Source organism: Panicum virgatum, chromosome 8N (genome assembly GCF_016808335.1).
Source record: "Panicum virgatum strain AP13 chromosome 8N, P.virgatum_v5, whole genome shotgun sequence".
In the NCBI taxonomy this organism is placed as follows: Eukaryota; Viridiplantae; Streptophyta; class Magnoliopsida; order Poales; family Poaceae; genus Panicum; species Panicum virgatum.
The window spans coordinates 47,837,509-47,863,159 of NC_053152.1; the positions used below are offsets into that span (position 1 = coordinate 47,837,509).

Below are 25,651 nucleotides of genomic sequence, written 5' to 3' on the forward strand. Positions count from 1 at the left end.
CGGCTCCCTCTGCTTCGCTGCCAGGAAAGGTATAGAGAAGTGTTTAGTTCTTTCTACTCCTTTTATGGCAGCAGAGCGGCACACGGTATAGCATCCCGACGACCGACACTACTTCATGTTGACAAAAGAACTCTGATCAATATAACTGTACAAGCAGCCGCAGGGAAGTCTGTCTTCAGCTATGCCCTTCACCAAATGACTCGAATATTTGCTTCCATTACATTACTGGTTTAGCAAAATGAGTAACACATTGTCACAAGCAGCAATAGCACAAGTACAGAGTTCCTAATGCTGTTCCTTCCACTAGATCTATCTATCCCCCCAAAAAAGGTATGTACAAACTACTAGCGCACATAGTCATAAACACGAGGGATGTTGCAGTGCCCCGCGATGTAGTTTTCGCCTCTCGGATGCAGCATCCTCTCGGTGCAGGCAAAGCAGTGCGCAAAATCAGCATTCTTCCTCACCGCTGAGGTACCATGAGGCTTGCAAAACTTCTGTCCCACTGCAGCAAACAAATAACAGCAGCTTCAGAAAAAAAAAGACTTGCGGATACCATGATACATTAGTTTACTTAGAGAAATAGAGGCAGAGTAGTTTGAGTTTGGCATCCAACCGACATTCAAATTATGTGGAGTTTTATTTGGTATGTTGTGGAACTTTTATCATAACTTCCCACAGCATGCAAGCTGTACAAAGCTACACATGATAGATAGCACCACAAAAACATGGAAAATTACTTCAAATGGGATAAACAGAACTACCGAAAAAAATCAATAATGTGCGCAGAGCACCTTTATTAAGTTAACATATCGACAATAGATTTAACTGTCAACATGTACACGTGTTAAGCAAGGGCACGCTGGAGTAAAATGTATATGAGCTATAATTGAAGAAAAAAAAAAGACAAAACAAGCGACACAGGTAAAGATTAAGGTGTGTTTGGTTTGAGGAGCCAACACAGCCTAATGAGAAAGCTAATTTGTTCATGAATGATCAAGCCATTGATGGACCTGCAGCTTATTACATTCTTCAAACAAGATAAGAAAGCATGAGGAACAAGTTTGGTACTAACAAACACATTCCTAAATAGAACACATGCAACTGCAGGTCTGAATGGCTTCTATATCACTATCAGCCCCCACCCACAAGAAAGATACGAAGGCCTCGTAATACTAGTCAGATGTGATTTCCAATTTGGCAAAACAACATACTCAATCAAAGATCATGTTTGTAACATCCTGTAAAAATTACGGAATGTTATATACTCTAAAAATGTGAGTTTTCAAAAACTTTTTGTGTGAATGTGTTAATAGCTAGAATAATTTAAGAATGTCTTCTCTTCTATCTCAAATTCCTAGAATTTAAAACCAAATTAAGATAAGGACTATATCGCTAGTGTGAAATAATTGGAGTTATTTGGCTCTTCTCAAATCTACCTTGTTTAAAATTGTTTGTTGGATTTTATCGAAATTATTTTGAGCTTGTCTGATTGAATTGAGTGGAGTTCAAATTAATTTGAGCCAATTAATTTGAACTCAAATGCTAACAGGCATAAAGCCTCTAACCCAGCTAACACCTAGCTAACCAGCCCAGCTATCTAATCCTAACAAGCCCATCTAACTTCCTTAACCCAGCCTGCTAACTTCCTGCCCAACCTGTTAACCCGCACCAGCACAAACCGAGCGCCCCAGCCAAGCACCACGCGTCGGCCCGATAGCACCATCGCAGACCGACCCGCCAACCAGCGCAGCCCGATCACCCGGCCTGCTAACCTTGCCTGGCCCGTTACACCACACCCCGGCCTGCCTTCTAGCTTCGGCCCAAACCGCGAACCCGCCGGCCAATCTGCGGCCCAGACCCCCGCGCACGCACGCGCCCACGCGCGCGGATGCGCCGAGCAGCCCGCTCCGCCCCACCGGCCTGCTTTGCCACGGCCCAGCTCCGCGCATAGTCCAGCACCGGCCACCTCACCCCTTACCTTCTGACGCCGACGCCCTGGCCCCGCTTGTCGGCCCCACGCGGACGCTCCCCTGTCCTTCTCCTCCGTGCGGACGCCGCCGCCTGCCGCTCGACCTCGCCTTTTTCCACGTCGCGACAGTGGAGGCTAACCACCCGCGTTCCACGCCGGCCTCACCTGCCCGCGCTGACGCCCGCGCCTGCCCTCCCTGTCGGCCGCGACCCCGAGCCCAGATCGGAGATGCCCTTGATGCGCGCCACGTAGCCCTTTCCGCGAACCGCCACCCGCGGGGCGATCCTCGGCGTCCATGCCGCCGTGAGGACCAAGCCAAGCCCAAGCGCCCGCCTGTAAAACCCCAATCGGCCTCCCACGAACCCTAGAGCCCTCGGGTGCTTTTCCTTTCCGCCGTCGGCACAGCAAGAAAGGGGAGAGGAGCCAAGAACAGAGGAGAGAGGGAAGGAGAAGAAGGAGAGGAGGGGCGCCAAGAGGGGCTCGCCGCCGCGAGGAGGAGCGTCACCGCCGGAGCAAGACGCCGCCACCGCACCCGGAGGGAAGGACCTGCGACGCCGCCGTCAAGCCAGCGCCCTGTTCGACTCCAACGTCGCTGCCGCTCTGCCTGCACGGCTTCGACTCGCCACGGCCGCACCTTGACACCGCTTCAAGTCTGTCGCCCTCGAGCCCTTCGGTAGGTGTCGCCGCCTATCCTCACCACCCTCGTGCTGCCCGGCGTGAGCCTTGTACCGCCGATGAGCCTCCCGTAGATGAGTCGTAGGCCCTGTTCCTTGTTTGTTGCAGGAGCCCATCGCCTGCGCCGCCGTCTACCCGCAGACCGCTGTCGTGTTACCCCCGCGCCGCCGTGCCAAGCTCGCTCGGCAGGGCCATGTCGCAGCCCTGGGAACCAGGTGCCCGCGCATGCGCGCGCGGCCCAATCCCGAGCAAGCCTGGGGCATTGCTTTGGCACGCCATGGCGAGCTCCACCACCGTTGTACCTCTAGCCCGCCGCCGTGGCCTTGGCTTTCGAAGTATCCATGTGCGTGCGTTGCTCTGCCGTTGTGCCGCGGTCTCGGCCAGAGCCGAGAGCCCACGCGCGCACGCCAACCTCCGCCTTGCTTTGACCCAGGTAGACACGTCCACGGTCGCGATGTCGCGTTCGCGACGTGACCACCCCGTACGGGCTTTCCGTCGAACGCCCTAGGGGCACACACACCCCGACCACGCCGCGAGCGCACGGACCGCCATGGACTTCACTTTGGGTGCACCCCACATCATTCTCGCGCGCACAGGCCCGAGTGTAGCGAAAATGGCCTCTCATGCCATATTTCAATATAATGTTTTGGTGATTGATATAGACAACACAACACTTGGACTAATATGATTGTCAAGATGTCCATTCTCAGGCTTTTAGGTTCAAGTGATGACAAAGAGAAGATAGGCGTAGCTAGGCCCGAAGGGCCGCCCCTACGATGGTTCCGCTTCGGTCCAAGGGACAAGATTTGAAGAGACCCTGAAGAAATCCAAGTCGAAAAGATCAAGACGCAGACAATTTGCTATCACCGGTTAAACCGATGATGAGCAAATTGCACTCATCGGTGCAATGAACACAGAAGCTGCGAGCTAGGGTTTGGCACCGGATTAACCGGCGTTGGGTGTTTTACACTCACCGGTGTAATGGACTTGGAGGCCGAAGAAACAGCATGAGTTTTATAGGCACCGGTTAAACCGACGATCAAGGCAAAGTGAGCGTTGGTGCAGTTGTCCAGAGACTATTTTTCGGGGGGGTTTTGAGCTTGCACTCACTGGTTAAACCGACGATGATTTCAAGAGTATCGGTGCAATTGATCAAGTAGCCGTTGGAGCAGTAACGACTAGTTGCTAGGAAAATACACTCACCGGTTAAACCGGTGATGACAAAAACTGAGCGTCGGATCAACCGGCGTTAAGGGATTCGTCAGCCTTTTTCCCAACGGCTAGTTTTGGATGTGTGGCTATATATACCCCCAAGGCCGGGTCATTTATGGTTGCTGGAGTTGCTGAAGCATACTACACTTGAAGAACACCTCCAACCACCATAGAGCTTCATTGTACATCATATAGGCTTAAGCACACTTGTGAAAGTACTTAGTGCTTGATTAGGCTTAGTTCTTGAGAGAACTAGCTTGAGTGAAAGTCTTCCTGCGGCAAGCATCTTGTGTACTCGTCGTGTGACCCTCCGACTTGGTGTGGAGAGGCAACGACACTTTGTGAGGGGAAGGAGACCCCTCTTGGTGAGAAGCTCCAATAGTGAAGACGGTGCCGTTGGTGACGCTTCGAGAGAGACGGTGGCGGTGGCCTTGTCTTGGTGACTTGGGGTCACTTAGCGTTTGCTTGCCGGGAGCCTTGGTGGCGAACGCAAGACGGTGATCGAGCGAAGAGACTCGGCATAACACTTGTTCTTGTTGGACAAGTGGCCGTGGACGTAGGGAGGGACTTGGTGTCCTAACCGAACCACGTTAAATCGTGTGTCTTGGTGTCTTCACGGGAGTTTGCATATTCTCTCCCTTACTTCTTTACTTACCGTATTACGTTTACGTATTTACTCTATCTTGCGTGCCTTTACTTTCCTAGTTAGTTTGATTAGGATTGGCTATAGGTTGCAAGTCTTTTAGGGGTAAGTAGAGAGTAGTATAGATAAACCTTAATCATAACTAACATGTGTAGGACGTGTTAGGTTTATCTCATGCAAATAGATTGAGCCCTAGGATAGAAAGCGATTAGCGACCCTATTCACCCCCTCCCCCTCTAGGGTCGGACACCCCGGTGATCCTTACACCGAGGCCAGTCCTTCGCCTCGCCTCGGCACCAAGCTTCGGCCTCGCCCCGCGACACCCTTGGCTTTGTCGTTGGACCCGCCGCCGCGCCTCGCGGCCTTGCTCTGCTCTGTTCTGCCTTGGTCCTACTTTGCAGCGCCGTCGCCCTTGATCCCGCCGTGGCCGCACGACCTCGCCACGGACTCACCCTGACTGAACCGATGGAGAAGGGAGCTTGTACTACCGCCGCCGCAGCCTGGAGATCGAGCCACCGCCGCTAGTAACGCCGTTGTCCCGCCACCTTTCCGCCACACGGACCCAAGCCCCGGTGCCGCAAGCACCAGAACCAAGCTAGGCCCTGCACCATGCCTCTGTCGGCCGCCGCCTTGACCTGCCCGGGCTCGCCGTCGTTCCCGTTCTTAGACGCTACCCCGCGCACGCGCCATCGTGGCCGGCGCCGCGACCCTAGCTCCGCCATGGCCGCGCCTCGCCTTCACCTCGCCACCGCACAGTCCCCGTCCTTGACCGCGCGCCCCTGCCAAGCCCGTCGGAGGAGGCGAGAGAAGCAAGAAGAGGAGAAGGACGCGTTGCCATGCGGGCCCGGCTCGCCAGTGAAAAGAAGAAGAGAGGGGAGGAGAAATGGGCCGCCTGTGCCCCGTCGGCCCATAAAACTGCCAGCGAAGAAAAGAAGAGGAGGAGAAGAGGTGATGGGCCGCCCGTGCCCCGTCGGCCCAGTCCGCGAGCCGCCCTTCCGAGCCACAGCCCGAGCCAGCCCGCCAAGTCGAGTCCCGAGCCGGCCGTTCTCCTGAGCCACCAAGCCAAACCTGATGGGCCACCTAGCCGGCCCAATCTCTTTGAACCCGTTTACACCCCTTGCCCTTTTTCTTTTTCTTTTATCCAGACCTAACACGCGGGACCCACTGGTCAGTGACTTGGTGCCGCTGACATGTGGGCCCACCTGGACGTGGACCCAGTTGACCGTTGACTTGGTCAATGTTGACCGAGTCAACGCTGACGTCATCAAAGGCCATGATGACATCAGCATTTGGCGGACCCCGTGCTGACGTCTGCAGGACACGTGGCACTCCCCGGTGCTGCCACGTGTCAGCCTGTGTGTTTTTCTTTTTCCGAAAACCTTTATTTAATTCTAGAAATTGTTTTAAGCATAAAAAATTGATAATAAATCAACCGGAGCTCCGAAAATTATGAAACCAGTTTCATAATTCTTCTAAAATCATAATCTACACGTTAGAGTAGGTTTTGTTATGAGTTGGATCTTATTTGAGTAGTTTTTGTGCATTCTTGCACTTTGGCCCCTATAGTAATTCGTAATTACGAATAGGTCCTGCTGTTGGAAGAAGATCGACGCCCGGACGCCCAGAAGACCCAGGAGGACGTCCCGGACTACGAGAAGACCCCGAGGACCTCGGAAGACTACGAAGAGCTGCCAGGTTCACGCCCATCTACGACTTGAATTCCTATTAGGCATTGCTTGCTAGAATTGCTATTGCTTTACTTGTGTGTGTGAGATAAGCTTGCATGGCCTACTTATACCATATTCCTTGCATCCCTATACCTTGATTGATTCTTGGATGCTTTGGCTACTATGAGAGTGATTGAGTATGGGATTCCATGTTATGATAGTCTTGGCATGCATGAGATCCACTTTGTGAGGAGCCAGAGATAGGGCTTTTAGCGGGGGCAAGCGACTGGCCGGGGATGTGTGGTGGGCACATCCTAAGGAGCACCTGTGGCGGGTGCGGGATGAGGAGGGGTGTACCTGTGTGGTTGCCCAAGGAGAGGCGATACCTGTTATGGGTGCCTTTGGCGGACCTTTGCGGAGGACTGCGCGAGATGCTTGCCCCGGCAATATAGTTTGAGATAGTGCCCCTGGCGACGGAACTATGTCAAACGTGCACACCACTTACCCCCGTATGGGCAGGGGTTCCAGCCATTTCTAGCTGTGCGGTACCAGACTGTGGCTATGTTTAACGAGAGGGTAGGCCGAGCACGCCCATGGGAATTCGGGGGTGCGTCGGGCCCGGTCGGGTGTTCCGACCCTAGTCTCCAGGAGAGGGTAGACCGCGCACGCCCAATTCGGGGTGCGTGGGCCCAGTCAGGTTCTCCGACCCCAGTCTCCGAGATTCTCGAAGCCATGGCCAAGCTAGACATCCACAGCCCCGGAACATTTGTTGTGGCGAATGTATCCCACCCCGGGAATGCAGGATGGTACTGTCATGGTTAGGGAGTCATGGTTGTGGGTTGTGTCTCAGTCGGTTGATCCCCGGCTTGCAGCCCGAGTGGGTACAGGTGTACAGCCACTGCAGGGTGAAAACTATACATATAGCCGCGTACTCGGTCATGTACAACTCTTGATCCGGCCGCACTTTCATAGAGTAGTGAACCCCAGTATTCTACCTCCCTCTAGTCCACTTCCCCCTGTGGAGTCAGATGAGGTGCAGGGAGGGGGAGTTTCCTGCACCGACCTGAGATGGGTGAGAGACATGATTATGGATATATATGTATATGCTTGCATAGGAAACCCTAGCCTATCCTTTGGCTACTTTTTATACCTTTGCATCCACTTAAAACTTGCATACGGATGGTGACGTGAACCAATCCCGTCCTTGGGGATAGTTTGGCAAGATGCAGGGTCCGATCAGGAGTTCGACGCCAACAACAACGGATGGTACGATTGAAGCTTAGAAGCCCATGCTACGCTCAAGTGCTGCCTGTGGAGATGAAGTTCGAGTTGAAGGATGGCCTGAAGACCAGCTACCGCTACCGTTTTCTGTTTGTTCCAGTTTAGCCCAATGGGCTTGTAATAAAAGTTTTGTACTGCAAATCCTCTGGATATTATAATAATTAAATCTATGTTTGAACCTGTTTTAAGTGAGTATGAACTGATTTACTGCCTGAAATGAGTTCTGTATGTGATAGCTACTGATCCAAGGACTATCACAACGATACAGGGATTCGGGTTCTTCGTTCGAAAACCCGAGTCGTTTCAATGTTCAAGATCATATTTAATATATAGTACTTCTCTACCAGTACATTCTTTTACAGAGAAACTGCTGATCTTCAACTAATAAGAAAGAGAACTACTCACCTTTAAAATCAGTGCCCAGTGGCTCACAGCATGTGACAATGAAGCCACTTGGAGACCGCCTTTTGCTACAATAGTAAATCTCAGCAAAGAAAAGTTGTTCCTGTGAATCCTCCTTGCTGGACCAGGCGGTGAAGTTAATGTGTGTGTAACAACAGCGTGGCTCGGGTATACCGACGACAGGCTTGGCATCCAAGAGCTCAAATTTAATCTGGAGACAAGAAATTAAAAAGTCATAACAATGGAAATCACCAATCCAATATAGATAATATGTTCTTAACTAGAGACTTGATAAATTGTAGAGTGCACCTTGTTTTTGTTGTAGTGGTCCAAGACACCCTCTGCAAACCTCTTGGCCTGTGCAAGCTGAACTTTTGGATTGGCTCGAAGATCGTGCGGACCCTTTCTCTTAGGAGGCCTGCACTTAACAGCACACAAATAGAATCGTATCAAATCAAAATGTTCAGCAAAAATGATATATATTAAGTGGGGTAAACAAAACCAATAACAATCAAGTATCAACATGCAACAATACATCTGCATAGTATAAAAAATAAAAGCATATAACTCCACATTCAAATAAGTTAAAGGCCAGTCGCATATAACACCAGGACAGTTAAATGTAATGTAATCCCAATATGGACAGTAACGAGTCCCGTTACAGGCGTTTGTTTGTGGTGGCCTGTAATCAAGTATCCCTGCAATCAGATCCTTTTTGGGATGTATCTTTTGTCATTCAATCGACTCATATTATCTGTTTTTGCAAAAAGGAATGCTATTCAACAATTTTACCGCATTTGCAACCAAACCAATGAGGGTAATCATCCATATTCCATCAGTAAATGAACTGCAACCTAATCAACATTTGCATTCAGGTTACCATTGAACGGACCAAACACTGTCTATGTACCAATGAACTACCTTTAAGAGAAACTGCACCATTTACTTGGACATACAGATTACATTTGTCGATAGACTTTGATACTGAGAGTGGGGTGCAAATTAATTAACAGAAGGCATCAAATTTGCTCTTCTTATTACCGAGCAGCAGTGGCAGGGGCAGGGGCAGGCGCAGGCGCAGGCGCAGGCGGCGGCGGAACCGAGGAGTCGGAGGGCGGCTCAACTGTGCCAGGGTCGTCGGAGAAACGGTCGCTTGGGAAACTTCCGCAGGGAGGAGTCGCTGTGGCCCTCGATATCGTCGCCACAGCGAGATCGCCGCTCCAGGAGCAACCCCAATTGGAATCGGTGGATGCGTCTGCTCTGTGCGCGAGAGAAAGGGGGAAAGAAGAAGCAGGAGAATTCGGGCCGAACATCCATCCTACTTTGCTTTGCCGTGCCCGTGATTGCTACTCCGTCCGATCCGAAGAAGGCGTACGGATCAGTTTTGGTACTCCAATACGAATAATCTTTCCAACCGTTCCTAATATTTTCTTCTCAAAATTTGTATTTCCCAAAACTTATTATTTGCCAACTCTCCAAATAAATATAGAAAGACAAAAAAAAAAGACTCAATCTCCAATAGTTTCCCATATTTACTCCAAAAAATAGAAAGTTGGCCCCACAAAAATAATTTCGCAAGAACCATTGTGATCCCGCGGCTTATCTCACGTGCTTCCTTCTACCCGTCGCCGCCAGCAGCGCTCTGCCCTTCAGCTGTCCGCAGTCCCTCCCTGATCGCCCTGCACGCCACCTCCCTCATCGCCACCCTCCTTGATAGCCACCACCATGGCTGCTAGGAAATCGGAGCGGGAAAGAAGCGCGAGAGGAAAAAAAAAACTGAGGGGCGATCAGGAGGGGACAAGCGGTGCATATTTTTATGCACAATGGAGATCAATTTGTCAATTGTTAGAAGATGGAGGATGGGGAACTATTGGAGAGTGATTTTTTATATTTTTCCAAAAAAAATAAGGATGGTTATTTGTAAGGGAATTGATCGTCAACCTCTGCACTCTGCCACCTACGCAATCATAACAATGGAGGCCGAGGCGGCGATGGCTCTACCCTACGACCTGCTTGCCGATGTTCTCGTCCATCTCCCGGCGCGCGGGCTCGCCGCGTCGCGGCGCGTCTGCAAGGCCTGGCGTGACCTTGTCGATGAGCAGCGGCTCCTGCTCCAGCTGCGGCGCCTCCTCCCGCGCTCGCTGCGCGACCTCTTCATCAACTACCAGGACAACGAGAGGCTGCACTTCTTCGCCCGGCTGGCGCCGGCGGGCGGCGGCCCCCGCATCGACGACGAGTTCGATTTCATCGCGCGGAGCTGGTACGAGGTCATGGATCACTGCAACGGCCTCGTCCTCTACTGGGCCAGCGATGTGGAGGTGATGTACGTGTGCAACATCACGACGCGGCGGCGGGCGCGCTCTAAGTTTTTATTAGTGCCTAATTCACCCCCTCCCCCTCTTAGGCTAGAGCACCCGATCACTTACAATTGGTATCAGAGCCGGGACTCACTTGTCTCACAAACAAAGCCAATTCTATTGGCAAATTTGTGTTTACCGGCTCATTAGATCGGTAGGCTTCACCGCCTAGTGAGTTAGCTCTTTTAAGGGAAGGGATGGATTCTCTAGGACCTCCTCCACGTTTCGATGGCACGGGCTTCCAACGATGGAAGATTCTAATGCAATCACACCTCCAAGCAAAGGGCCTAAATGTTTGGAGAGTTACTAGTGAAGGAACCAAAAGCACTAATCAACAAGAGAGGCAATATGATGCTATAGCCAAGTGTGCTATTTTAAACTCTCTTGGTGAAAATGTGTTCAACCGTGTGTTCGCTTGTGAAAATGCTAATGTTTTATGGAAAACTATTAATGAGAACCATGAAGGCACAAAAGATGTTGCAAATGAAAATATAATATCCCTATGTACTCACGGTTTGAATATTCTTGTGAATGAGATTAATTTTTTAGATGTGAAGAAATTGAAGATTTGGAACTCATTCGCAAGATCCTTCACTCACTTAGAAGACCGGACTATGATTTGGTGACAACAATTCTTTATGAGAAAGATCTCATCACAATGACACCAAACAAAGTCCTAAACAAGGTGATCGCCCATGAGCTACGCCATGATATCAAGCCAAGAGCGCCACCTTCTTCACCAACACAAAGTGCACTTGCATGCAAGCAAGTCCAAAAGTTGAAGAAGATGGCCATCAAAGGTAGCTCAAGTGATGAGGAAGAAGAGGAAGCAAGAAGCTCCTCAAGTGATAATCAAGAGCCAATGCACCCCAACCTCTACAAGCATGTAAAGAAGATGAACAAGTGCTTAAAGAAAATCAACTCAATGGGGTATATGGTCTTCCTCAAAGATGGGCATCACCATCAACTAATGAAGGTTGAGAAGAAGTTCAAGAAGAACAAGCAAATGAAGGAGAAGAAGCTCAAGCATGAATCATTTGCCATATTTGGTGAATGGGTTAGTGGTGGTGAAGAATCAAGTGCTAGCTCAAGCGATGAATCAAGCAAGAGATTCACCACCCGCACCAACTTCGGATCATCATCAAACACTTGCCTTATGGCCAAAGGTATGGATAGCGATGTAAGTGATGATGACTCCGATTCTCCTTCAATTGATGAACTTCTTGACCTTGTTCATGAGCATCAAAAAGTCATTAAGAAACAATCAAAAGAAATTAAAAACCTTAGTGCTCTCAAAGATCTAAATGCTTCTCTTGCTACAAACTTTGAAAATTTGAGGTGCAAATTCAATTTGCTTAGCAAGGAGCATGAAGAGCTCAAACTAAAATTTGAGAGCATTAATGATACTAATGACTCTTTGGAAATGAAGCAAACTATCCCTTGTGCAATTCCTATCTCTAGGGTAGATGCTTCAACTTCTTGCATTGATTTAATTGATAATTCTTGCTCTAACCCTTGCAATGAGAAATGCAATGAGAATGTTGTTGTAGAATCATGTGATGATCTCATTGCCAAGGAGAATGATGAGCTCAAGCAAGAAGTGGAAAGGCTCATGAAGGACTTGTATAGATTGAAGGGCAAAAGCATGAAGAGCAATGTCCAACCTTCTCAAGATAACCGTGAGAAAATGGTGAAGAAGCTTGAGAAGGGGTCCACCGTGACTTGCTCTAAGTGCCACAAAGAAGGCCACAAGTCCAACAAGTGTCCTCAACCAAGAAAGAAGCTTTCGGATGAGAAGAACAAGAAGAAGCTAACAATCAAGAGTTCTCTCATCTACACCAAGCCCAACCGAAGGAACAAAAGCAATAGCACCTCCTATGTGATCAAGAAGAAAACAAATGGCAAGGTGGTTGCCCACAAGGTTGGGAAGCAAGAAAGGAGTTGGAACCGCCCCATTTGGGTGCCCAAGGATGTCATCATCAATATGAAGGGGCCTCAAATGGTGTGGGTTCCAAAGGAGATTTGAAGCCCATGGAATAGCTTCGGGGGATTTGGAGGCTTAGCTCACAAGTTGAAGTGAAGGTTCAAACCAAAGAAGCTAAGCTCACAACTTGGACATTTGATTGCCCAAGTCCCCCATAAGGTAATGGTAGCTAAAAGTTTCAATTCAAGCATCATGTAGCTCCATTGCTCTTGCTAGGTTGTTTGCATTGCATCACCTAGTGTTATATATGGTGGGTTGCTTGTGTCATGACTCTAACCCATGAGCAACCTACATGGTTTGATAAGTGTGTAGAAAGCTACACAAGGTTACCCTTCATGGTACATGGACTTCATGAGGTATGTATTTCATATGTGTACCATGAACACAAGCTCTAGGGTAAACTTCCTAATTGTGTCAAAATTAATGTGCATACATTTGCTTGGTGATTCAAACACTAATTGCACACATTTAGGGGGAGTTCATCCTATGGCTTGTGATTTTGAGACTAACATGTTTTCAAGTTTATCTTTTGTAGTCTCACATGGAGTTAACACTCTAAGAGAATGTTTCTCACGATCAATGTGAACAAATAACTCTCTAAGAGTGGTTAAATAAATTGTGCTTTCATGCATATTGAGCCATGCTCTATTGAACTTAAATGATCATATCTAAGTTCATAGGCTATGTGCTCATACATTTGCTCAACCTTGGTGTACCAAGTGCTTTTCTTCAAAAAAACTTACAAGTGGTATCTTGTGCAAATCACTTTCAATTGGTACATACAAGGTAAACAAAGTTACCCCCGGAGGTATGTAAGATTCTAAACTAATTAAATTGGTATCTTTGTCATATCCTATTTACTTTAGAGCTACCTCCGTGCATGATATGATCTAAGCTTTCTAATTATTACTTCTAGTTGTGCACTTGATTTTCACATTATCATTTTGTGCACATACTTATGGAAAGCTTAGCTCATGTCATGCTAAGTTTCGTGATTTTGTGATCCACCATAGTATAGTTTTCAATTGGTATCTTCATTGATATCATACAATTGGATCATGAATCATAAACTAACTCCCTAGGCTACTAATCTTCTCTTGAGCTATATTGTTTTGCAAGACCTTGTTTTTAGGAACAAGACCTTTTAGGTGATTTGATTCCAAAGGGGGAGAAATGTGGATCAAAGCAAGGTATTTTTCTCAAGAAAAAGAAGTATATCCCAAAGGGGGAGAAATACCTAAGTGAATCAAGTCATGATGGAGAAGTATCAACATAAGGGGAGGTTCAAAGGGGGAATCATGGTTTTAGGGGGAGGCCAAGTCGTCATTGGATGGTGGTAAACATCCAAGCAAGCGTAAGCGGTTTTCAATTAATTTCAATTGGTATCAAGTTGTTAAATTTGTCAATTTTATGCAAATTATGCTTGTTTTGATTGTGTTGTCATCAATCACCAAAAAGGGGGAGATTGTAACGAACATGGCACCATTGATGCCATTTCGAGTGATTTTGGTGATCAAATGACAACACAACACTTGGACTAATATGATTGTTAAGATAATCATTCTCAGGCTTTTAGGTTCAAGTGATGACAAAGAGAAAGAGAAGATAGGCGTAGCAAGGCCCGATGGACTGCCCCTACGGGGGTTCCGCTACCCGGTTAGCGGACGGGGGTCGAGGGGGATAAACACCCGCGTCAAGAGTTTGATAAACACCCGCATTGTTCTAGATGCCATGTTCGGGTGTTTATCCCGTGGTTCGGTTAGCCACAAAGGCACACCTACATCCACGTTGTTGTAGCACTCACTAAGAGTATTGCTACTCGGCCACCAAGTCTCTTCCGTGAACACAATCACGGTCACCTTGACCCCGGGTTCCACTAAGGAGCTTCTCCACAAAGGATGGGGGTCTCCACGTCCCCCGCACAAAGGTGTCGTCGCCGCTCCACACCAAGTCGGAGGGTCGATGACGTTGCCGGCGAGCTCCACGCTCCAAGGTGCCGGCGCACCAAGCTCTTGTTTTGGTTCACTAATGAACCACAGCACAAAGGCTCTAAGCCTTGCAAACTCACTCACTAAGAGCTAATCCTTTACACAACACTCTCAAAGTGTGCTAAGGGCTAAGGATATGATCTTGATGCTTTTGTATGGCTTGGAGATGTTCTTGGGTGTGTGTGGGATGTCCAGCAACTCCAGCAATCTTCAAATGGCCGGGGTGAGGCGTATATATAGGCCACCAAGTCTTGTAGCCGTTGCTCCAACGGTTAGCTGAAAATCTGCGTACCACCGGAAGAACCGATGCCTCTTGGCAGGGTAGCGTCGGTTCATCCGGTCACTCATAACACGAAGTAGCCGTTGGACTCCTGATGGCTGACGCAGAGACCACCGGTTGAACCGATGCTTTGCACCGATGCCTCACCGGTTCAACCGGTGCTGAAGGAATCTTCTCCTGGACGCTGACGTCATTACACCGGTGGTATGCACCGATGCACCGTCGGTTGAACCGGTGCTGAAGAAACTTCTTCTGGGCACTTGACATCGTCTCTGGTACAAAGGACGGCCATTGCACCGATGCCCTATTTTAGACCGTCGGTTCAACCGGTGCCTATAGGCTGACTTGGCTTCGATTCCCTTCTGCACCAAAGTATCAAGGCGTCGGTTCTTCCGACTACCATCGGATGCTCCGATGCCCTGGCGTCGGTTCTTCCGGTGCTCCTGAATCGAAGAGCTTTCAGGGCGCTGCCCTGAGACCCGCGAGGGGCGGCTCCCCCTCGACCCCCGTCCGCTAACCGGGTAGCGGAACCCCCGTAGGGGCAGTCCATCGGGCCTTGCTACGCCTATCTTCTCTTTCTCTTTGTCATCACTTGAACCTAAAAGCCTGAGAATGATTATCTTAACAATCATATTAGTCCAAGTGTTGTGTTGTCATTTGATCACTAAAATCACTCGAAATGGCATCAATGGTGCCATGTTCGTTACACGCGCCTCCGTTCCCCGGCTCCTCTCGTTGGGACGCCGTGCGTTTTTTTATAGAAATACTTTAAGGAAAACCCCTAAAGCTTAATTAGGTGCGGTACCCAGGGTTTGAACCCTTGACGGGAGCCCCCCGACTAGTGGCCTTTGCCGTGCATTCCTTGCTTCGACACTGCCGCGTCGCCGGCGCACTACAAGGTGCTGCTGGAGACCGAGCCCCTCGTCGAGCCGGATGAGAATGACGATGCTTGCTGCCAGCTGATGGATCAGTGGCCGCTGGCGGCGTTGGCGTGGCAGGAGTTCTCATCGGCGACCCGGAGGTGGGAGGAGAAGGTGTTCGTCCGGGACGGCGAGGCGGCGGGGACGGTAGGGGACCTGGTGTCGTTGCTGAATTCGTTGGGCTACCAGTTGGAGCCCGATCGATGGCGCTACGCCGCCTACTGGCAGAGAGCACTCTACATACATTGCAGTGGTGAATTTGTTTCAAGGACTTTTTATAAATTGCCAAACCTAAATTGCTGAGAATCCACTCTTCCAACAAAAACATACATGTTGCAAATTTTCTTGAAACTATTTTTTTTCACGTGCTCAGGCACGGTCGTGAAAAAAAAATCATATAGTTTTCTTGGTACCTTCTTGATCCATGGATGTATGTGGTTTTATAGGTTTTCCTTGGAGGATGGTAAGTACAGAGTGATCAAGTCGCCGATAGACCTCGCTGAGTGCAAGAACGGTGTACGGTCTTTTCTAGGGAGATCGGAGAAAGGGGGGTGTACTTTGCAGCTATATTGATCCTATGGACAGCCTTCGGGTTTGGGTCCTTAGTGAATCCAGTGATGATCAGACAGGGTGCGTGTCAAGGCATCATAGTAAACTCAAGACACACTCTTGGTGGTTGCATGAGCTGACCTGAAATACAATGCGCCCTCTGGATCTTGGATCACCAAGAGGTGTCCGTGCAACAAGATGCTAGCTGGAACTCGGACGACGATGGCGACTGCATCGCCGACGCTTCAGATGATGAAAAGACTTCCGGTTGGTGTGTCGCCTTCCTCGGATTTCATCCATACAAGGAGGTTATCTTCCTGTGTCACGGAGGGTACGCAGCCATGGCTTGTAGTTTGAACAGCTAAGGTTCAATATTTAGGATCCATACACATGGGAGGCACCTACAATCGTGGTGAACGTGAAGCATTTGTGTATACGCCCTGCTTGATTGATGATTATTAGCTAGCATATATGTGCGGCGTGCTACACTGCTACTGGAACATTTTTGTTTGACTCTTGGTTTGATCAATTAGCTTGCTTGTCCTCTGATCCTTCAATTTGATTAAGCCTGTTGGATGGAACCCTATACTCCTGTTTTTAATACTGAGTTGCCATTGTCTTGGAACATTTTTGTTCAAGATCTACCTTTTTTGCATTGTGGTGTGCATTCACAGTGGCATGCAGGGTATAAAACCTTTTTTCCCCCTGTCCGGGCTTTTCCTCTTTTTAATATAACAATCAGCTCTCCTGCCACACTACCGGAATCGGCTACTTTGTTTCAGTAGTTTTCATCACAAATATTGTCCTTTGATTAATATTTGGCAATATGCTCTTTTCATGTTAGGATGAAATGGAACAAGGAACAAACAGTGAGAAGAGATTGGAAATTTGAAGGCAAATGCTGAAATTTTTGCTATTTTTGTTTCTAGTGTTGCTTTTGATGCAAGATGAATGTAACTTGCATGTAAATTTTGAGGTGCTTCTCAATGTAAATACGAGATATTGTATTTCATTTGATGCTGTGGTAAATGGTCCGACAATTTTGGTATGCATTCTGGGCTATAATGACTATTCTAATAAAAGGGTTGAAAATCAGGCCCAATTGGTGGCCCACTCTGAATTGGGCCCATCCACTCATGGGCTGTGCTGCTGATGTCATTCGTCATGTCACCTGCTATGTCAGCAGCCATGTTATTGACCACGTCAATTTACATGTCATCATTGCTATCCACGCCATCGCCAAGTCAACAGCCACGTCATCCTCCATGTCATCAACATGTGACATGACAATTCAATCTGTGACGAAAATTATACTGTTCGTGACGTTTATTTTCGTCATAAAAAACAGGCTTGGGTTGGGCTTTGGGCGCCCGGGAACATTCTACGACGGTTTCAAAACGTCATGGATCAAACAATCCATGACAAAATTTTAAGGAACGTCACGAGGTGTGATCTGTGATGCTCAATACATGACACAATTTGAGATCGTCATAGATACTGTTTTATGACGGTTTTTTAGTGATCTGTGACGAAATTTAATTATCATGGATCAACAGATTTTTTGTAGTTTCCGATGCCGTGATATACATATTCTTAACACAAATTTGGTAACTTTGTGAACTGTGTTTGATCTCCACACGGCCGGCAAGCTAAAGGAAGTTCTGTAGAATCCGGATTGCTCTCCACACGGCAAACTACAATACTCCTATATATACGATTACCCAAGCCGCGTCGCGTCGCGCTGATCCCCCGGCCCGCCGCAGCCTGCGTCGTCGTCCATGGCGACGGACACGGTGGTGGCGGCGGCGGCGGCTCTACCTGACGACGTGCTCGAGGACATCCTGGGCCGGCTCCCGGTGCGCAGCCTCGCGGCGTCGCAGCTCGTCTGCAGGGCATGGCGCGACCTCGTCGGCGAGCGCCGGCTGCTGCTCCCGCACTCGGTGGCCGGCCTCTTCGTCAACTACATCGACCACTTCAGGCCGCACTTCTTCGCCCGCCCGAAGCCGCCGGCGGACGGCGGCGCCGCCCAGACCGCCATCGACGGCGCGTTCAGCTTCATCGCGCGCGAGAAGCCGTACGAGTACAACGTCCTCGACCACTGCAACGGCCTCGTCCTCCACAGCGGCGACCACCGCATCGGCGGCGAGAAGGCGCTGTACCTGTGCAACCCCGCGACGCGGCGGTGGGCGCGCCTGCCGCGCTCCAACTTCGAGCACTGGAAGCCCCGCGCGTTCGTCGCGTTCGACCCCGCCGTGTCGCCGCACTGGGAGGTGCTGCTGGCGCACCTCGCCGCACTGCCCACGCAAGCTGATGGAGAAGCAGCAGCCGGTGAAGAAGAAGAAGAAGGACGGCGACGACGACGGCGCATGGCGGACGATGGAATAGCCGCCGGCGACGTGGACGTGGCACGTGTTCTCTTCGACGACCATGCGGTGGGAGGAGAAGGTGTTCATCGGGGAAGGCGAGGCGGCAGGGACAGTCGCCGACTTGCTGCTGCATTCCTGGAATGAATACGATGCCCGGTGGCGCTCCAGCGCCGCCTATTGGCAAGGAGCACTTTACATGAATTGCCGCGGTGAATACGTCTCTAGGTAAACATCAGAGGTGATCTTACCTTTTTCTTTTTTTTGCCATCGATCATCCGTTATAAATTATAGATTATTATTATTATTTCTAGATACATAGTTTTTTATTTATATGCACCTGATATACACTATATCTAGGTACATAGTAAAAATTATACACTTAGAAATGTCAAAACGACGGCCTATAATTTCAAACGAAGGAACGTTGATTTCCTTGTATCAGTTGCATTGATAATTGAAGTGTCAACTTTCTCCTTGGTTCGTGCAGGCTGTCCTTGTCTGCTAATAAGTACCAATTGATCAAGTCCCCGATAGACTTGGCAGTGTCAGCAAGGTGCAAAGTCATTTATAGGGAGATCAGGAAACGGGGTATGCTTTGGAGCTCTTGACGCCGACATGGTCCGGCTTCATGTTTGGATCCTCGACGAATCATCAGATGGTAACAAGAAGACGGAGTGGGTACTGAAGCATCGCTGCAATGTGGTTAACCCAGACTATTGGCAGATGAGATACGATGGTCCTCCCTGGACGATTGCTCATACGATCAGTACTGGTGGTGCTTGCCATGGTGAGAGTGAGACTGAAGATGGAGAAGCATCGGATGACGATGGCATCATCGACCCTGCAGATGATGAGAACGATTATCATTATTATCATGCTAGGTACCAGCGTGTTACCTTCCTTGGATTTCATCCGTACAAGGAAGTAGTCTTCTTGGGCATGGGCAATTCAGGGGTGGCCTGTCATTTGGACACCGGAAAGGTTCAGGATCTAGGTGTGTTAGATCCGGGCTGTTATAATCGGGGACCATACGAATCATTTGTAGACACACCCTGCCTAATGGGAGTTTAGCCACTTCTGAACCTTTGATGGTTCTTCATTTTTTTTTTGCTTTTTGGTTCCTTTGATGTATGTGTTAGGTTGATCTCATTCGAGTCTGGCCCAACGGCCCTCTCGGACCCCTTGACTCACGTCCTGATCGGGGACGCCCAGCCCAACACGGCTGGTGGGCCCCGTCGCGCAGTGCCGTATAAAAGAGAGAGGTGGGATCATTGGCTCGAGACATGAAGTTCACCGCAGCCACTATTCCTACCGTCCAAAACCCTAGACCGATCAGAGAAGGGGCTATGAGCGACGGTAAGCTCCACCAAGCATCGCCACTGCACCACGACGCCGGTGCCCGCGACGTCGCCGTCCACGACCTCTTCTCCAACTCCGGCGCCACCTCGTCAACCTCTACGTCCCAATGACCATGGCATCGCCACTGCAATGCCTCTCCGTACACGACTGCGCCATGGAGGTTGTACGGGCTACGAGCAATAGTTTTCCCTAACAGAAAGTGAGTTAACCCGATCGATCTACTACTAGAAGTTCCATTTGATCTAACAATGGTTCCAGAGCCGATCTAGTGTGTAGATCGAGTATGAGAAAGAAGGATTCATCTTCGAATCAAAACAATCAAAGAAATACCGATCTCGGATCAGAAAAGCTAAACCCTAACCCTAGAACAGTGAAGAGAAACGGCGGATGGGTAGGAGCCTACCTTGCTTTCTCTGATTCGGCCTCCGCGGCAAGCCTTGGAGCTCTAGTCCGCCGCCGCAGACGACCCCGGCCGAGCCGTGAGCTCGCACGGAAGAGCACCGCCGCGGGTTTCGCCCACGCGCGGTAAAGCACCGACGAGGAGCCCCTCAACGGTGACGCGCCCACACTCCGGTGGACGCGCGCGCCGGTGAGAGGGCCCGCGCCGGCACCGACGCTACCTCCTCTGGCCAGCTCCGCTCGGGCAGCCGCTCCGTGGGAAAGAGAAAAAAAGGGGAGGAGACACAAGGATGAAAGAATGGAAGCTCGGCGGTCACAAGAATGTGAGGAAATAGAAGTTGCAGGGACTATAATATGAGAAAATAGAAGTTTTAGGGACTAAAATGCATCACAAATTCATATATTAATATATTCTATAATTATTAAAAAATGAGAGGGGCAAAACGAAAAAGAACCAAACATTATCCTTTCCACCGTTCGTCTCCTTCCAGGCTTCCACGACCTTCCAGTTCCTATTCCCGTGCCTCTCTCTCGCGGCAGATCCCGGCGGCCGCAGCTCATCCTCCCCATCTCCGGCGGCTGCGGCACGTCCTCCCCATCTCTGGCGGCCGTGGCGGCCCGGCCGGAGGCCGCGACTGCCCGTCCAGCGGCGCGCTCTGGCGGCGCTGGCCCATGCCTCTCTCTCGCTCCCCCTTCCCCGGCGGCAAATCTCGGCAACCGCAGCTCATCCTCCCCATCTCCGGCGGCCGTGGCTTGTCCTCCCCATCTCCAGGCGCAGCTCTTCGTCGCCGTCGGGGGGCTCGTTGCTAGAGGCCGGGTGCAGCTCTTCGTTGCCGTCGCGGGGCTCCTCGTCACCAGCGAGGGCGGAGGCTGGTCGCCGTCGGGCGGCGGATCTGGACGCCGCGTGGGGGAGTCAGCCAGTTGGGCTGGGCCGTATCGAGTCGACTGGGCCGAAACGTTTCCGTTCGTGAGTTTCCAGCCCAAATAAGAAGAGATACGCAGACACGCTATGGATACATATCCCGACCGTATCCCGGCCGTATCGCATACGTATCCGACACGGGATACTCACCTTCCCTGCCGTATCCGTGTTTCTGAGCTGCAGCATGATGACGATGCCGCCGGCGTCGGTGTGCGCGCGGAGGCCCCACACCAGCTCCGGGCGCGGGCACGCCGGGTACATGGCGAACTTGGTCCCCACGGCGGGCGGCGCCAGCGCGGCCCGGATGTGGCCGGCGGCGAGGCCCAGGTTGAGGCTCATGCACTCGGCGAGCAGCTCCGCCAGCGCCACCGTCTGGGCGATGTACGCGTCCAGCAGCTCGCTGCGCGCATCAGAGGGGCGGCGTCAGACGTGTCATCAGCTGCTGATCGACGGCGAGCTAGGTAGCAGTGTGTGCATGGCCATTGACGTGACGATCGAGTAATATAAACGACGGCGGCGTACCGAGTCGCCGGCGAGATCTCCGTGAAGTCGGCGATGTTGGTCTCGGGGCGGTGGTGGATGCTGTAGGCGGCCTCCCAGTCGACCTGCGCGGCGTCCAGGTTCCCGGCGAGGTGGGAGGCGTGGAACTTGGCCTCGAGGTGCTCCTCGTAGTGGCCGAGCACGAAGCGCTTCACGTCCTCCATGACGGCTGCGTCCACGCCGTGGTTCTCCAACTGCATACATATCATTAGTTCGGATAGATCGCATCATCAGGGATGGATAATTCTTTGCCTAATCTCTAGATAATTAATTAAGCTCGTTAAGTTTGTAAATGCAGTGGGAGGATTTTTGCTCTTGCTTATTAATAATTGTTATACCCAGAAGAAGCCCCAATCCTTGCAGGCCTCGTGGATCTGCGCCATGGTCCGTGACCTAGAGGACTCGTCGCCGGCGAGACCCTTGAGATCGATCACAGGGATCTCCATTTGATGACTTATTAGTGATCGATGCTAGCTAGCTATTGGCTGACTAATAATGTGCTCTCTGTGGCTTGTGGTGTACTATGAAGTACTTCGTGTGGTTCAGGTTCTATTTATATAGTTGGCAGTTGCCATGCGACCTTTTTTTTTCTTTATTTATGTTTCGGAAAAGCTAGCTGCAGCAGGCTAGGATTACTACTTTATACTAAGTTACAAGGCAAATAAACTACGCAACTTTTGCCGGCCGGTGCATCAGATTTTTTTTTCTCTGGCTATCCAGGGCCAGCCAGCTAGCTGACATGTCGTCAATGCAACTTGCCCTTTTCTGTTGCGACTCTCTTCCAAAGCATAGGCATAATTAGTTAGTTTCTGTTTCTTTCATAAGTGGCTCATAAACATCATTTTCACTATGTATAGCTACCTTGACCATGAAAAACTAAACCAAGCATTAATCCAGGTCATGAAAACAACTTTGCCCTGTCTAGTTTATTATTCAACTTCTGTGTCTACATGTATGCATCATCAAAGCTGCAACATATATATGTAACATACGTTGGTTTGTGTGGGGACGGAAAGGTTCATATAAGTGGTGCTCAATTTAAGCTTCATCCATGGTGTAACGAACATGGCACCATTTATGCCATTTCGAGTGATTTTGGTGATCGAATAACAACACAACACTTGGACTAACATGATTGTTAAGATGACCATTCTCAGGCTTTTAGATTCAAGTGATGACAAAGAGAAAGAGAAGATATGCATAGCAAGGCCCGAAGGGCTGCCCCTACGGGGGTGCATCCGATGGTAGTCGGAAGAACCGACGCCATGATGTTTGGTGCAGGAGGAAATCAAAGCCAAGTCAGCCTATAGGCACCGGTTGAACCGATGGTCCAAGAAAGGACATCGGTGCATTGGACGTACTGTGTACCAGAGACGATGTCAAGTGCCCAGGAAAAGTTTCTTCAGCACCAGTTCAACCGACGGTGCATCGGAGTATACCATCGGTGCAATGACGTCAGCTGTCAGGAGAAGATCCTTCAGCACCGGTTGAACCGATGAAGCATCGGTGCATACCATCGGTTCAACCAGTGGTCACTGTCAGCAGTCAGAAGCTCAACGGCTATTTCGTGTCTTATGAGTGACCGGAAGAACCGACGCTACCTCAGCCAGAGGCATCGGTTCTTCCGGTGATACACAGATTTTCTGCTTACCGTTGGAGCAACGGCTACAAGACTTGGTGGCCTATATATACGCCTCACCCCGGCCATTTGAAGTTTGCTGGAGTTGCTGGACATCCCACACACACCCAAGAACATCTCCAAGCCATACAAAAGCATCAAGATCATATCCTTAGCCCTTAGCACACTTTGAGAGTGTTGTGTAAAGGATTAGCTCTTAGTGAGTGAGATTGCAAGGCTTCAAGCCTTTGTGCTGTGGTTCATTAGCGAACCAAAACAAGAGCTTGGTGCGCCAGCACCTTGGAGCGTGAAGCTCGCCGGCAACGTCATCGACCCTCCGACTTAGTGTGGAGCGGCGACGACATCTTTGTGCGGGGGACGTGGAGACCCCCATCCTTTGTGGAGAAGCTCCTTAGTGGAACCCGGGGCCAAGGTGACCGTGATTGTGTTCACGGAAGAGACTTGATGACCGAGTAGCAATACTCTTAGTGAGTGCTACAACAACGTGGATGTAGGTGTGCCTTTGTGGCTAACCGAACCACGGGATAAACACCCGCGTCAAGAGTTTGCTATCTCCTTTCCCGCTCTTTAAGCTTCCGCATTATATACTAGCAATTTGTGTGCCTTTACTTTCATAGAATAGTTCTTGATAGGAAAGGCTATAGGTTGCTAAACTCTTTTGGGATAGGGGTTTCACACTAGAACAACCTAGTTGCACATCTAGATAGCATGTTTTAGTTTAAGTTTTGTGCAAACTAGTTGGAGCCATAGGTCTAATTTTTTATTAGTACCTAATTCACCCCCTCCCTCTCTTAGGCTAGAGCACCCGATTCCTTTCACATGGTCCGTAGTACCTAATAATTCTAGAGTAACTTCGAGGATCGGTCGGTTTTCCTTCTCATTAATTGTTTCTAATAGTTGTTTCATAGCTGCTCAACTTTTATCGCTTATTCATTCAAGGTTTTTTCTCGCTACTGTCACACCCGGTTTAAGAAAGAAACCGAATGCATCTCATATGTGCTTCAGGATCGAGTTTACACACATACATAGACTTAAATAAATGTATACCATCGCAATGCCATAACGAGAGAGAGTATTAATGACTTGATTACATGACCGAATGTCTTAATCTTAAGCTAATAAATAAATTTGTATTCGGTTTCTTTCTTAAACCGGGTGTGATAGCTACCGCATGGTTTTATAATCCATGTGTAGATACAGTTTTTATTCGTATTTACCTGCAAAATCACTTAGCATGGAGTAGTGGAGAGACTTGAAGGATTAATTTATTGAGACATGTATCATGGTCTCGCTTAGTCTCTTTAACTAATTCTTAATTATCAATCCGTCCACCTGCCTGCACGGATAGGTGTGCTCTTTAGAAATTATATATTTTTTTATTTTGACGGGAGGGGGCTTGACCAACAGATACGTTAAGGCCTGGCCGGCAACTTCACCATCATGTAGCATTTGATGTATGGCCATTATTTGTAAATTGTAATAAGGACTATGCATGTCCAAGGGTTATAATCAGATCATGCTCGTTTTGTACAATGAATCTAGCCAGTTTGATCTTTTGAAGACCAACACAGCCAGAAAATTGGCTATTTGTACTGATCACTAGGCTTTATTTGTACCGGTTGAAGCAACCGGTACCAGCTGGCCGGTACTAAATGCAGGATACTTTAGTACCGGTCGCAGTAACCGGTACTAAATCCACCACCCAAAGAATAAAAAATAAATGCAGTTGTGAGGATTTGACTCATGACCTCAGGCCTCACATGTAACTTCCTTTGCCATACCACCTATGCATCACATCGGACTGCGTGCGAGATGCTTTCCTTTCAAATAAGCCATGGAGGCCTATTTAGTACTGGGCCAAGAAGCCAACCGGTACTAAATGTTACCCTTTAGTACCACTCGGTGTCATTGACCGGTACTAAATGGCTGTGCCATTTTAGTACCGGGCCAAAACACCAACCGGTACTAAAGATGACTTTTAGTACCAGGTGGTGTTATGGTCCGGTACTAAATGACATCAGGGGTGTTAAAATTTAGAACCGGTACTAAACGCACTCTCGAGACCATTTAGTACCGGTCCTAAATGTGACCGGTACTGACGCTCATGGACGAATGATTAGTTTTCTTGTAGTGCAAGGAGGTCAAGAAAAATAATTGGCAGCCATTTCTTCAGTTGAATTTTCCATTGGCACTCATAAGTAAGGCGACATGCGTTGGTGGATGTGGCCGGGGAGAAGGTCCTCTTGATTTCCAGCCATCAATATGGGAGACAAAAATACACAAAAAAATTCAACAATATCTCGATTGCAACAGTTGTAATAAAATTTTGTGGCATCTATATATAGGTGTGTAAAACATCCAATTGCACTAATCAAGTTTGATTGGCTGGACGGATCATTTTAGTTTACCCAGTCAGATCGACACAGTCAGTGAAGGTTTGTATTTCATTCCACAAAAGAATACATAGGGGCAAAAATTATACACAATCACTGCATC

At 49.3% G+C, this 25,651-nt stretch overlaps 2 protein-coding genes and 1 long non-coding RNA gene across 3 annotated transcripts; 1 reads left to right on the forward strand and 2 right to left on the reverse strand.

Moving 5' to 3' along the window:
- Positions 1–118: 118 nt before the first annotated feature.
- Positions 119–9,165, reverse strand: LOC120685178 (formin-like protein 11). Its single transcript, XM_039967001.1, has 4 exons — positions 8,894–9,165; positions 8,162–8,270; positions 7,856–8,063; positions 119–505 (listed from the first exon to the last, which is right to left on the reverse strand). The coding sequence occupies exons 1-4, from the start codon at positions 9,163–9,165 to the stop codon at positions 345–347; spliced, it is 750 nt and encodes a 249-aa protein (XP_039822935.1). The 3' UTR covers positions 119–344.
- LOC120686865 lies at positions 6,087–7,630 on the forward strand. Its single transcript, XR_005680420.1, has 2 exons — positions 6,087–6,197; positions 7,384–7,630. It is a non-coding gene; the product is annotated as an uncharacterized LOC120686865 (long non-coding RNA).
- An 11,038-nt stretch (positions 9,166–20,203) lies between the features above and the next one.
- On the reverse strand, positions 20,204–21,968 carry LOC120685179 (1-aminocyclopropane-1-carboxylate oxidase 1-like). The gene is made up of 4 exons (XM_039967002.1): positions 21,855–21,968; positions 21,499–21,710; positions 21,127–21,376; positions 20,204–20,401 (listed from the first exon to the last, which is right to left on the reverse strand). The coding sequence occupies exons 1-4, from the start codon at positions 21,960–21,962 to the stop codon at positions 20,204–20,206; spliced, it is 768 nt and encodes a 255-aa protein (XP_039822936.1). The 5' UTR covers positions 21,963–21,968.
- Between the last annotated feature and the right edge of the window lie 3,683 nt (positions 21,969–25,651).

Excerpts from the sequence above, each read along its gene's own strand:
- LOC120685179 (XM_039967002.1), bottom strand. The coding sequence starts at position 21,962 with ATGGAGATCCCTGTGATCGATCTCAAGGGTCTCGCCGGCGACGAGTCC. Across the intron at positions 21,711-21,854 it reads AGGATTGGGGCTTCTTCTGG|TTGGAGAACCACGGCGTGGA; the intron begins GTATAACAATTA and ends ATATGTATGCAG. Across the intron at positions 21,377-21,498 it reads GAGATCTCGCCGGCGACTCG|CGAGCTGCTGGACGCGTACA; the intron begins GTACGCCGCCGT and ends TGATGCGCGCAG.
- LOC120685178 (XM_039967001.1), bottom strand. The coding sequence starts at position 9,165 with ATGTTCGGCCCGAATTCTCCTGCTTCTTCTTTCCCCCTTTCTCTCGCG. Across the intron at positions 8,271-8,893 it reads GCCCCTGCCACTGCTGCTCG|GCCTCCTAAGAGAAAGGGTC; the intron begins GTAATAAGAAGA and ends TGTTAAGTGCAG. Across the intron at positions 506-7,855 it reads ACTGGGCACTGATTTTAAAG|TGGGACAGAAGTTTTGCAAG; the intron begins GTGAGTAGTTCT and ends TGTTTGCTGCAG.